This window comes from Suricata suricatta, chromosome 12 (assembly GCF_006229205.1).
Source record: "Suricata suricatta isolate VVHF042 chromosome 12, meerkat_22Aug2017_6uvM2_HiC, whole genome shotgun sequence".
Classification (NCBI taxonomy): Eukaryota; Metazoa; Chordata; class Mammalia; order Carnivora; family Herpestidae; genus Suricata; species Suricata suricatta.
Window position 1 is genome coordinate 77,108,287 of NC_043711.1, and position 12,295 is coordinate 77,120,581.

Here is a 12,295-nt window from a genome sequence, read left to right on the forward strand (position 1 = left end):
TTATCTGTATATATTTTTAAAAGAGAGAGCATGCGTGTACGTGAGCGCATGTGAATGGGGGAAGGGCAGAGAGAGGAGAGAGACACAGAATCCGACGCAGGCTCTAAGCACTGAGTTGTTAGCACCGAGCCCAACACAGGGCTCGTGGGCAGGGCTCAAACCCACGAGCCGAGCCGAGAGATCATGACCTGAGCTGAAGTCAAGCACTTAACCGACTGAACCACCCAGGTCCCCCTACCATCCAATTCTTGATTTTAGCTCGGGTCATGATCTCCGCGGTCTCAGCACGGAGCCTGCTTGAGATTGTCTCTCTCCCTCTCTCCTTCTCAGATGCACACTCTCTCTCTAAAAATAAACAAGTAAAAAGATATCTCAAAACCACCTTACATACCACCCCCAACCCCAATACAGTCTAAACCAGAGTCTTCCAGAGGTGTCTCTGAGCCACCTGTATCTAAATGATAGGAGGAGATTGTTAAAATGCAGCTTCTTAGAACCCTTTCCAGATTCCAATTCAAAAAGATAGAGTTGAACCCAAGGAATCTGCATTTCTAACTCCCAAGGTCATTTTTATGCTCAAAATTTGGAAGTACTTCCACAGTAGCTAGACATTTTCACCTCAAGTCAGCCTGATTATGCTTGGCCTTAAGAGTAAAGAAACAGCTAACAGAATATACACAATAAAGCACAGTGGTTGGGAGGATGTAAGAAGCTGTACTTCCTGAATTTACATTTCTATTCCACCACTCACAAGTCATTTGACAGGGGGCAAATGCACCTCTGTTTTCTCATCTGTAAAATGGAATACCACAAGTTATGAGTACTAATGACTTATTAAAGCTCTCAGTAGAGTACCTGACCCCAACAAACACCCAAAATACAATACTTATTTAGAATCCTTATGGCCAATAGCTTAAAGACAGCAGGCTACATGGCTGTGAATCTCTGGAATTTACATCCGTCTCTAATGATATAGTACAAAGCCATTAACTAATGTTTTGCATTGTTTAAAAAGCAGGTGATTCTCAAATAAAACACAAACCAGGTAACTGGCTTTAAAAATGGTATAAATTGAGAGCAGTTAACCGGTTTTCCAAATTTCTTTCAAGACAGGAAAAGACAAAATAATTCTGACTCCCAAATGTTTCATAGCAAAACAGGGCTACATTTAACATTTAATCATCCAAATCATGTAAGATAAAAGTAAAGCAACCAGGTGGCTGGGCTGGGGTACAAGCATCCAATAAAAACCTCACCCTCAGGTTGCCACTTTCTCTCACTCTCATAACCTGCATTTAAAACAAGCTGATTTCCTGAAAGAGGAATTTGGCAACAAGACCAGGAAAAAAAAAAAAATCTTACCGTATGTAAAATGTCACTAAATGATAAAGCTTATATTAGAGTATAAAGACAGTGGATACTTTCAACAGTAGCAATAGCTACTAGACTGAGGATGTTAACTGAAGACCTTTAAAGGGGTGAAAATATTTGGACTAGTTCACAACGCAGGAAAAGCAGTCTGACATGAAAATGGAGAAACCGATTCTCAGGAAAGAGCATGTGCAACTGCCAAGGCGAGATTCCCTCAAAAGAAAAAGCCTTAATGCCCAGAATGCTACAGGCATGAATCGTATCAGCGAATACATGCAAAGAAAATAGAGATATCTGGGTGAGAGATGACCCGAATTCCCACGGAAGAAAAGCAGCCAAAGCTTAAGTGCACAGCACACGGAATCCAGTTCTAGGCCTGCAGCAACTCAAGGGCCAGTTAACCATTTTCCACGAAGGCCGAAATCTGCAGATTAACGGGACTTGACGTCTTGGACACCGCTCTTTGGGACGCACGGAAAACAGACACGTGGGATTCAAAGAATTCAGGGGGAGGGGAGGCGGTGGAAATGAGTCAAATAAGCCTTCTCGACGGTAAAATCATGTGATTCTCGGGCAAATAATACCCAGAGAGCTAAGGAGAGAAGGAGGAAGGGTCCTGGGAAAAGACCCTCCACTTCCACCAGCGGCAGGATTGGACCACTGCGCGCGAGGTCTGGGCGGAGGCCGGACCCCAATCGCCCAAACTTGACCCGAGGCCTCCAGCCGAGTGTCAGCCCGTGCACCAACCTGGGACCACCGTGCGGGGGCACTGTCCCCACGCGAGCGCGCTGGAAAAACGGCGGCCGCGCCGGAAGGGGGCAGGGCGAGCCGCGAAGACGACCCCACCCGCCCCGGGCACTTACGCTGCCGCTTCTTCCGGAGGCTTTCCACGCGCTGGCGGGAGGCTGAGGGGGCGCCGCTGTAAGAGCCGGGCCGGCTTCGCCTAATGCCCTCTGCCGAAGCCGAAGCAGAGGACCCGACGGGGGGTTCCGAGGCGCTACTCGCCCGGCGCCGCAGAAGCTCCCGCTGCTGCCCATCAGGCCCTTCGGGCGCCGACTCCCCAGCAGACGAAGCGGAGGTGTCGGCCGCTCTGCCGTGGCGCTCCATGGGCACGCCAAGCCGGCCCGCTCCCATTCGAAGCAGCCACCGCTGCCGCCCAAGCCTGGCTCCCCAGCGCCAAAACCCTCGTCGCCTCCTCCGCGGCAGTCCAGCCCAAGCTGAAGCGCCCCCTCCGCCGGCCGCCTCTTCCGTTGCGCCAAAGCGCCGCAAGCCAATCCAAATAGGCTGGGGGCGGCCCAAAGGCCTCGCGTCCAATCACCTCCCTCACTCGAGGCGGATCGACCGCGCCCCCGTCCAATGAAAGGCTCTCAGGGCGGAGAGTGGCGGGGGAGGGGATCGGAGCTTGGCCGCGAAGAAGGCGGTGTTGCTGAGGGGAGAGTGATGGCGGCGCTGCCCAATGGACGTGTGGGTAGTGGGGTCGGCGCACCTGTCCGCACTGGCGGACGGGTCGAAGGGGGCCCTTGCCCCAGAGTCCCGCCCCGCTGCTGCATCCCTCTCCCCCTGCCCGCGTCCTCTAGCAGCCCAGCAGTGTGCCCCCCGCGTCTGGCCGCTAGTCGTTGGCAGACAGAAGGGCTTGAACCGTGGCTGACCTTAGCCTTTGTCCCTCGGCCTGGTTCCGCCGCCGCCGTCGAGACTGCCAGCCTCTCCGCGCTCTTTTTTACCACCGCCCTCTCCCCTAGCACTGCCACTGGCGTTTTTGAGCCAAGCCCCCTCCATTCTGCCCGCGTTGGAGAAATGTTCCGGGTACCAGAAGGAAAGAAAGGGCTGGGGCTGGTCTCCATGGCAACTGGAAGAAAGAGGTGGGTTTTAAATCCTACGCCACCCTCCAGTGCTGAAGGAGGGGGTGTGGGAGTCGAGGAGTAGGATTGGCGTTTTGAAGGACACTCTGGATTCCTTTTCTGTGCGGTGCACTGGGGGAACATAGAAGGATTTGGTAGCTGCCTTGGAACCTGAATGTTAGGGTAGTGTGGGTGTGTGTGCGCGTGCGCGCGCTCGCGCTAATGATATTCCCTTTTGGAGGACGAGACCATAGTCCCCTCCAGTCCTGAGATGCTGACCATTCACACCCATCAAAGGCCCTTCCAACCATTCCTTCTCCAAAGGTTATCCAAAGCCTGGAATGATCCCACCTTGCTCTGTATCCTCAAGGCACTCCCTCACTCCATCAAGTTTAACAGGACTATGAGTTTTTCTTGCTAATTATTCATAAAGTGCCTCCCTCCCACCCCAGACACTGTAATGGCCCTTGAGAGATAGCCCTCATTTTCCTTACCTTTAGCTACTGCTAGTAGCCGGTTGAACGAGAAAGATGAGCTTCTCTCTTGCTTGTTGAATAGAATTAACCATGCACACGCCAAACTAGTTCCCCTCATTGTAGGAATACCCTCTATCCAAACTCTGGAAATCCCAGCTCCTGTAAGAAGCCACCCCAGATGGAACCTATAAGAACTAAAAACACCTGTAGCTAGCCTTTAAAATCTCAGTCCCCAGCATTTGCTTATCTTTCTGTCTCCACCTCACCACTCTGGTCCTCCTTGACTCAAGGGAGCTTTTATCCAAGTCTGCGAACTCTGATAGATCATCCTGAAGAATCAAGAATCTCCACCTGGGGTGCCTGGGTGGCTCAGTCGGTTAAGCCTCTGACTTCAGCTTGGGTCTAGATCTCACATTCGTGGGTTCGAGCCCCGCGTTGGGCTCTGTGCTGACAGCTAGCTCAGAGCCTGGAGCCTGCTTCCGGTTCTGTGTCTCCCTCTCTCTCTGCCCCTCCCCCTCTCATGCTCTGTCTCTGTCTGTATCAAAAATAAATAAAACATTAAGAAAATTTAAAAAAAAAGAATCTCCACCTAAGGCTGCCAAGAAGAACCCCAATATATAACAGGTGAGTTTTTTTGGTTTTTTCATGGTTTGTTGTGGGGGACGTTGTTTTGTTTTGTTGTGTTTTGCAGTGTACATAATGCCCTTACATGTCATTTCATCCTCCCAACAACACTTGGATGATGAGGCAACTTAACCAGAGGCACACAGCTTAAAAAATGGTAGAGTCTGGATTCCTGAGAAGTTCAGCCACTCTCTGAATTACAGTTACCAAAAGGCACAGATTCAGTAAAATTCCAATAAATGTACTGGAAGGCTTTTTGTCATCTTAAATAAATATTTTTTCTTCATTCTGTGGTGTAAACTTACAGTGTGTGGCTATCATTAAAGTTTAGGCAAAATAACAGATGAAACATATACTAATGGCAGTTAGGCAAGATGTTTACAATCCTAAAAGTAAAAATGCAGATAAACTGAACAAAAGAAACCAAACACTAAAGAATGGATACCATAGGATTTGCATGAAGTTCAACATTAATAAATGATGTGAGAAGTCAGAATGAAGGTGTTTGGGGGCAGGGGAAAGGGGAAGAGAGTGGTCATGAGGGGGCGACAGATTAGACTTCTGTAAGGCTGGTGGTGTTCAGTTTCTTTGGTCTAGGTGATGGCTTCATGGGTGTGTTCACTTTGCAATATTTTATCAAGATGTTCGTTTGTGCACCTTTCTCTATGAGTGTTATATTTAAATAAAGCATTTATTTAAAAAAAGAAAACTTGTCCTGGAGCAAAGTAAGCCCATGATTAAGCTTAGATTTTTTTTCCCCAAAAAAGTCAATGAAAGTAGCAATTAAGCAGTTTCCTTTTGGGGGTACCTGAGTGGCTCAGTCAGTTAAGCACCCAACTTCAGCTCAGGTCATAATCTCACCATTTGTGGGTTCGAGCACCACCTCAGACTCTGTGCTGACAGCTGGGAGCTTGGAGCCTACTTTGGATTCTTCTCCCCTTCTCTCTCTGCCCCTCCCATGCTCACACTCTGTCTTCTCTCTCAAAAAAAAAAATTAAAAATTTTTAAAAAAGGTTTCCTTTTCTGCGGTTATTATAACACACAGCATCATTTAGAGGGACAACATCATTAAGTTTTTTACCTTTTGTCTCAGTTATTTACCCTTGGGGAGAAGCCAGTTTTCTGATATACACATCAGAATAAGCACAGACCATAATAAGCACGGTGCTTCAGAGGAAGTAATCAAATTCTAAAGTAATGATTTGCATATGTAGAGCTATTTGACAAAACATCATACAGGATACACATCTACCATATGAGGTGCCTACTGCTAAGTCAGAACCCCAAAACTTTGTGGCTGAGAACAGTAATGAATATTTACTATCTCAGTTTTTATAGGTCAAGGATTTGAGAGTGATTTAGCTGGGTGGCTCTGGCTCCAGGTCTTTCATGAAGTTGCAGTCAGCGGAGCGCATATGGGCTGGAGGATCACTTCCAAGATGGCTTATTCACATTACTGGCAAGCTGGGCCTGGCTGTTGGCAAGAGGCCTCAGCTCCCACAACATGGACCTCTTCAGAGGGTTGCTTGAATGTCCTCACAACATGACAGCTGGCTTCTCCTGAAGCTAGTGATTCAAGGACAAACATGCAGAAGTCGCAATATCTTTTAAGATCTAGCCTGGAAAGTTATACTTCATCATTTCTGCAACGTCCTATTGCAACATCCACTATCCTATTATTACACAAATCAGCCCTCTTCAAAGTGGGTTGACACAAGGACATGAATAGCAGGAGGGAGAGAGTCATTGAAGGCCATCTTAGGACCCACAGTCTGCCCTTTGGAACCCAGAGGGTGTGAGAAGATTCACATCCTCATCTCTTACTACTTTCTAAGAGCCAGGGGACAGACCTTCCCTGAGTTTCCTTTGAGGTCTCTTACAGCTAAAGTAGAGCAACTGGGGAGTAAGAAAATTAAATGATCACAAAAGTGCCAAGCCACAGAGGTTTATAGACCAAGTTCTCTCTCCTTTCATTGGGCTGTATTGGTGTCAGGGAAATGAAAAGCATAGAATCAGGCCCGAGTCAAGCACAAGGTCTTTTTTTCCAAAGTATAATGGTATGGAGAATTTGAGGAAACCTTGCCTATTTTCTCTCCCAAAGGACAAAAATATGAAGAACATGAAGTTGTTAAGCTTTTAGACATTCTTCCAAGGCCTGGCCCCTGGCCCAGAATCCACCACTGAAGAGAAATAGAGATGTGTATTACACGTGCATGTCCACATTCACACACACAGAATAGCATGTGGCATTCTGGTGGTCTCACCAGAGCTCACACACAATATGAATGTTACCTGCTTTCAGAAATAAAGCACAATAATAAAGCTTGTCTCAGGAGGATAGAGATAGAAAATTGAAAATGAGATGTAATGAGTTTAGAACAACTCAGTTTCCTAGACATGGAAGATTCTATGCTTTCTCAAGTATTTGAAAGGATTGACTTTTTCTGTTTTCAAGCTCAAGGCCTATTGTATCTTTAACTAAATATCCCTGATTTGAATCCTATTACCAGATAACTAATGGCTTAGCACTGTGCTAAAGTAAGTTTGGGAAATATAAGGCAAACTTAAGCCATTTTCTTATAGCTTTAATATTCCGAAGGGCAGGATGAATCTCCAAAAGGAGGCTGAGGTATGTAGCTATCTTCCAAATGTAATTGACCATGGAACCCTTTTTTCACAGAATGTTTTCCTTAGACACATTGGGAAATTCATTTCTAGTTATAAAAATAACATCTTTATTTTATTTTATTTTATTTTATTTTATTTTATTTTATTTTATTTTATTTTGAGAGAGAGAAAGCATGAGCAGGGGAGGGGCAGACAGAGAGGAGAGAACAAGAATCCCAAGCAGGCTCTGCACTGCCAGCAAGGAGTCTGATTTGAGGCTGGAACTCACAAGATCATGATCTGAGCCAAAGGGGACACTTAACCAGCTGAGCCACTCAGGTGCCCCCACATCTCTGTTATATTAAAGGCGATGAAGATCTAGTTCTTTCCATTTTGAGACCTTGATGGCTTTTATTATCTTCAGTCCCAAATAAATCTACAGTAGTCCCCCAACCCTTATCTACAGCTTCACTTTCTAGGCTTCAGTTACCTGCAGTCAACCATGATCTTAAAGGAGATGATCCTCCTTCTGAAATACTGTCAGAAGGTCAATATTAGCCAACTGCTATGTCACAATACCCACATCATTCACTTCAGTTCATCTCATCAGGTTGGTATTTTATTATTTCACAAGAAGGGAGAGTATGGTAAGCTATTTTGAGGGGCACCTAGATGGCTCAATCCTTAGATTGTCAACTCTTGTCATGATTCCAGGGTTGTGGGATTAAGACCCACATCAGTTCCAGTGCTGAGCATGGAACCTAAGATGCTCTCTCTCTCTCTCCCCCTCTGCCCCTCTCCAGTACTCCCTCACTATTAATTAATTAATTAATTTAAGAGGCACCTGGGTGGCTCAGTCAGTTGGCAGCCAACTTTGGCTCAGGTCATGATCTCACAGCTTATGGGTTCAAGCCCTGCATCAGGCTTTGTGCTGACAACTTGGAGCCAGGAACCTGCTTCGGATTCTGTGTCTCCCTCTCTCTCTGTACCTCCCCTGCTCACACTCTCTATCTGTCTCAAAAAAATAAACACTAAAAATATTTTGAAAGACCACATTCATATAACTGTAATCACAACAGACTATTATAATTGCTCCATTTTGTTATTGTTGTTAACCTCTTAATGTGCCTAATTTAAAAATGAAACTGTCATAGGTGTGTATGTTCAGGAAAAACATACTATATATAGGATTTGGTGCTATCTGTGGTAGCCACATTTTTAAAAGTAAAAAAAAATAGGTGAAATTAATTTTATTAGTATATTCATCCCAATATATCTAAAATATTATTATTTCAACATGGGGCACTAGTCATATTAAAGGTGGTCAATAGAGAGCACATGGATGGCTCAGTTGGAAGAACATGAAATGTTTGATCTCTGGGTCATGAGTTCAAGCCCCACATTGGGTATAGAAATTACTTTAAAAAATAAACTTTCTTTTAAAGGATATTTTTCTAATGTTCATTTAGTTTTGAAACAGAAAGAGAGAGAGAGAGAGCATGAGCAGGGGAGGGCAGAAAGAGAAGGAGACACAGAATCCTTAGCAGGCTCAGCACAGCAGAGCCCAAAGCAGGGCTCAAACCCACAAACCATGAGATCATGACCTGAGCTGAAGTCAAGACACTTAACAGACTGAGCCACCCAGATGCCCATCCCCAAAAAAATAAACTAAAAGAAAAAAGAAAGTGGCCAATGGCCGCAAATGTTAGAGGCTATCAAATTAGACCCAAAGAAAGTTCTACTCAGTAACTTAGTTTTGTTGCCTCCTAAAAATTTGTTCTGCCTCTAGTTTACTTTCCAGACCCACTGTTCCCAGGTTAATCATACTAAACCACTGTTCTGGTATAATCTCCTCTCTGTTTAAAAGCGTTTGATAGCTTCTTGGCCTACAGAACAAAGTCCACAACACTGAACATCTGGGGCCCCTGGGTGGCTCAGTTGGTTAAGCATCTGACTTCAGCTCATGTCATGATCTTGCAGCTTGTGAGTTTGAGCCCCGTCTTAGGTTCTTTGCTGACAGTGCAGAGCCTGCTTGGGATTCTCTCTCTACCCCTCCCCCACTCACACCTTCTCTCTCTCAAAATAAATAAACTTAAAAATATCCAAGGAGTCCCACATTTAGCATCTTTCCATTTTTTCCTCATTACAGAACACACTCATTATGTAGCGTGTTCTAGCAAAATGAATCTCCTAGTTCTCCAGAAAGACTTGACTCTTATCCAGCTGTAAGCCTCATTCTTCATCCCTACATGAAATTCCTTCCCACCACATTTCTGCTTATCCAAATCCAACCCAACTTCCATGGTTTAGCGCATCGTTTTACCTCCTTAAAGTCTTCACTGACTGCCACAGTTAGGCATGAACCTTCCAATCTTTTATAATATATATGTCACCCTTAATGACATGCATCACATATGTCCTTAATATCTTTGATGTACATGCTTTATAATCTAATAGTAAAAGTTTGCATTTTCATATTCCCCACAGTGCCTTTTATAGTGTAATACACACACACACACACACACACACACACAAAACGTGTTAACAAATGATTGCAGTGGCAATAACAATTTCAGAATTCCTTAAAATACTAAAATATTTGTAGTAGACAATGTTTGGTACCTGCCACCTCACAACCACTCCTTCTTCTCCCAGAAATCCCCCTACCTACCTGTAGAGTAGACCCCAATGGCTATGTTTGTACTGCATAACCCCACAAGCTTGGAATGGGGACTCGATTCTCAAAGTATGATCTCACATCCCCCATGCAGGCGAAAGAACCGAAAAGCTGGTCTGCAAAGAGACCCTAGAATGACAGATGCACCAAGAAAAACAGGAAAACAAGAGTGCTTTTCCAGTTCTTCCAGGCCTGAGTATTTCCATCCTTTCCTGGGCTGATTATTTTCCTGTCTTTGGGTCCCTTCCTGTAACATTAAAAGAGATTTCTTGGGGCACCTGGGTGGCTCAGTCAGTTAAGCATACAACTCTTTTCTTTTTTTAATGTTCATTTATTTTTGAGAGAGAGACAGAGTGTGAGCGGGAGAGGGGTGGAAAGAGAGAGAGAAACACAGAATCCAAAGGAGGCTCCAGGCTCCCAGCTGTCAGCACAGAGCCTGATGGGTGGGGCTTGAACTCATAGACCACGAGATCATGATCTGAGCTGATGTCGTACACTTAACTGACTGAGCCACCCAGACACCCCAGCATTTGACTCTTGATTTTGACTCAGGTCATGATCTTGTGGTAAGTTCCAGCCCTGAAGTGGGCTCTGTGCTAATGGTATGGAGCCTGCTTGAGATTCCTTCTCTCTCTCCCCCTCTCGCTGCCCCTTCCCCACTCACACTGTCTCTATCAAAATAAATAAGCATTTAAATTAAAAAAAAAAACATTTCATGGGCTTCTTGGGTGGCTCAGTCGGTTAAGCATCTGACTTCTGCTCAGGTCATGATCTCGTGGTCTATGGGTTCCAGCCCCACATTGGGCTCTGTGCTGCCAGCTGGGACCCAGGAACCTGCTTCAGATCCTGTGTCTCCCTCTCTCTCTGCCCTAAAAAAATAAATAAACATTAAAAAAATTTTTAACACTCTTTTTTTTTCTTAATCTAGTTTACATTGTCTCCTTTACTTGGAACCAGAGTCTTAAAACAATGATGATGGAAACCAACCCCTGATTATCAAGGCCACTCATCCTGTCCTCTCCCAGGATCCAATATCCTGAATTATAACTTTCCTGACATAAGGGCTCAGAGCCCATTTCTCAAGGATCCTTAGATTTCAGGCAGATGAAGAGACAAATGCAGATGCAAAAAATTATCTACCTTTTCCCTTTGTATCTGCTAGTCCTACTGCCTGGAGAGCTTCCCTCCCCTTCCCACGCCCACTGCCCACCCGCCCACCTTCACACTTCCGTCCTCTGGCTCTCTTCACAGAGAGGCCTCAGCTTAATGTCCTCTCGCTCCAAGAGTCCCCACCCCCCACCTTCTCTAAGTACATGTGCCTTCTCTTTCCTGCTCGTCCCCATTTCTATTTTTTATTTCCTTCGTCTCTACTCCAGTTACATTTTAATCAACTTTTATTGATGCACAATTTACTATATATAATAAAATGCATCCATTTCAAGCACACAGTTTGGGGAGTTTTGATAAATGTGGGCACCATGACCACATCCAAAACTTCCTCATCATCCCAAAGGTTCCCTTGTGCCCCTTCCTCTCATTCCCCAGCCCTGGTCCCAAGCAACCACTGACCTGATTCCTATCTCAACAGCTTATATTTGTCTTTTTCAGGGTTTTATATACATGGAATCATTTAGTATATATTCTTTTGAATCTAACTTCTTTCAGCGTGATGTTTTTGAGATTCATCCAGCCTGTTGGTGTCTCAGGAGTTGTTCTTTTTTTATTGCTGCATAGCCCTCCATTATATGGAAATACCTAATTTTGTTTACGCATTCACCAGCTGGTGGACAGTTGGGTCACTTACAGTTGTTGGCTATCTTGAATAAAACTGCTCTGAAATGTGTGTACATGTCTCTCTGGGGACATAGGATCTCATCTGTTGGAATGGGTCAAATGGTAAATGTTTGCTGAATTTTGCAAGAAAATTTTCATTTCTTCTTTGCCACAGTTCCCTTCCAGGAACTCAAACCCCTTTTTATTATTTTTATTTATGTATTTATGTATTTTATTGTTTTTTATGTTTGAGAGAGACAGAGCATGAGTGGGGGAGGGGCAGCGAGAGAGGGAGACACAGAATCTGAAACAGGTTCCAGGCTCTGAATTGTCAGCCCAGAGCCCTTCACAGGGCTTGAACTCACAAACCACGAGATCATGACCTGAGTCAAAGTCCGATGCTTAACCAACTGAGCCACCTAAGTGCCCGTAAACCTTTTTTTATGTATAATTGTTTATTTTCTCCTCTCACACCCATCTCTCCACTAGACTGCAATAATATGATGCAGGGACCCTGTGTCATTGGTTTGTCACTGTGCCCACATGGCCTAGCACAAGGCTCTTAATGAATATTTTTTATCAAGTATATATCTGAATAAAATAAACATCATAGTGTTCCCTGCCTGAAATATCTTCAAATCAAAGGGCTTCAAATGAATGAAGCCTTAACTGTAACCCCGAAGGAATCTAAAACACCCTATCAGTACCGAATGACAAGGTATGCATAGTGACCTACCTCTATTTGAGACTGCAGTAGTTGGAGCAGCTGGGGTTCTGGGAAACCAATGAATCAACCTGACAAACCCAAAGAGCCACTGAGCTCCTGTCACGTGCACAACTATCATGTGGCCCTGGGACGGGCCCTAAGTGTGGCCAGAGAAGGAAGCTGCCTATTCTGTTCAAGGTAAGGACACTTCCCTCCCCATAGG

The 12,295-nt window shown here is 45.0% G+C and overlaps 2 protein-coding genes across 5 annotated transcripts in view; both read right to left on the reverse strand.

Annotated features, from left to right (window-relative positions):
• The window catches only part of PANK2 (pantothenate kinase 2), a 29,678-nt gene extending 27,072 nt beyond the window's left edge, over positions 1-2,606 (reverse strand). For both annotated transcript variants that reach the window (XM_029916658.1, XM_029916657.1), the window contains exon 1: positions 2,235-2,606. In XM_029916658.1, the coding sequence (XP_029772518.1) occupies positions 2,235-2,505 (271 nt within the window). In that variant the 5' untranslated portion in view covers positions 2,506-2,606. The remainder of the gene's footprint in view (positions 1-2,234) is intronic.
• Positions 2,607-5,619: 3,013 nt separating this feature from the next.
• The window catches only part of MAVS (mitochondrial antiviral signaling protein), a 32,610-nt gene continuing 25,934 nt past the window's right edge, over positions 5,620-12,295 (reverse strand). For 2 of the 3 annotated variants that reach the window (XR_003901116.1, XM_029917577.1), the window contains one exon: positions 5,620-5,875. Coding sequence is in view for 1 of the 3 variants with exons in the window: in XM_029917577.1 (XP_029773437.1) it covers positions 5,846-5,875 (30 nt within the window). In the remaining 2 variants the exon portion in view is untranslated. Of the gene's footprint in view, positions 5,876-6,332; positions 6,490-12,295 lie in introns of those variants that run through there. The other variant, XR_003901119.1, reaches the window with a different exon arrangement.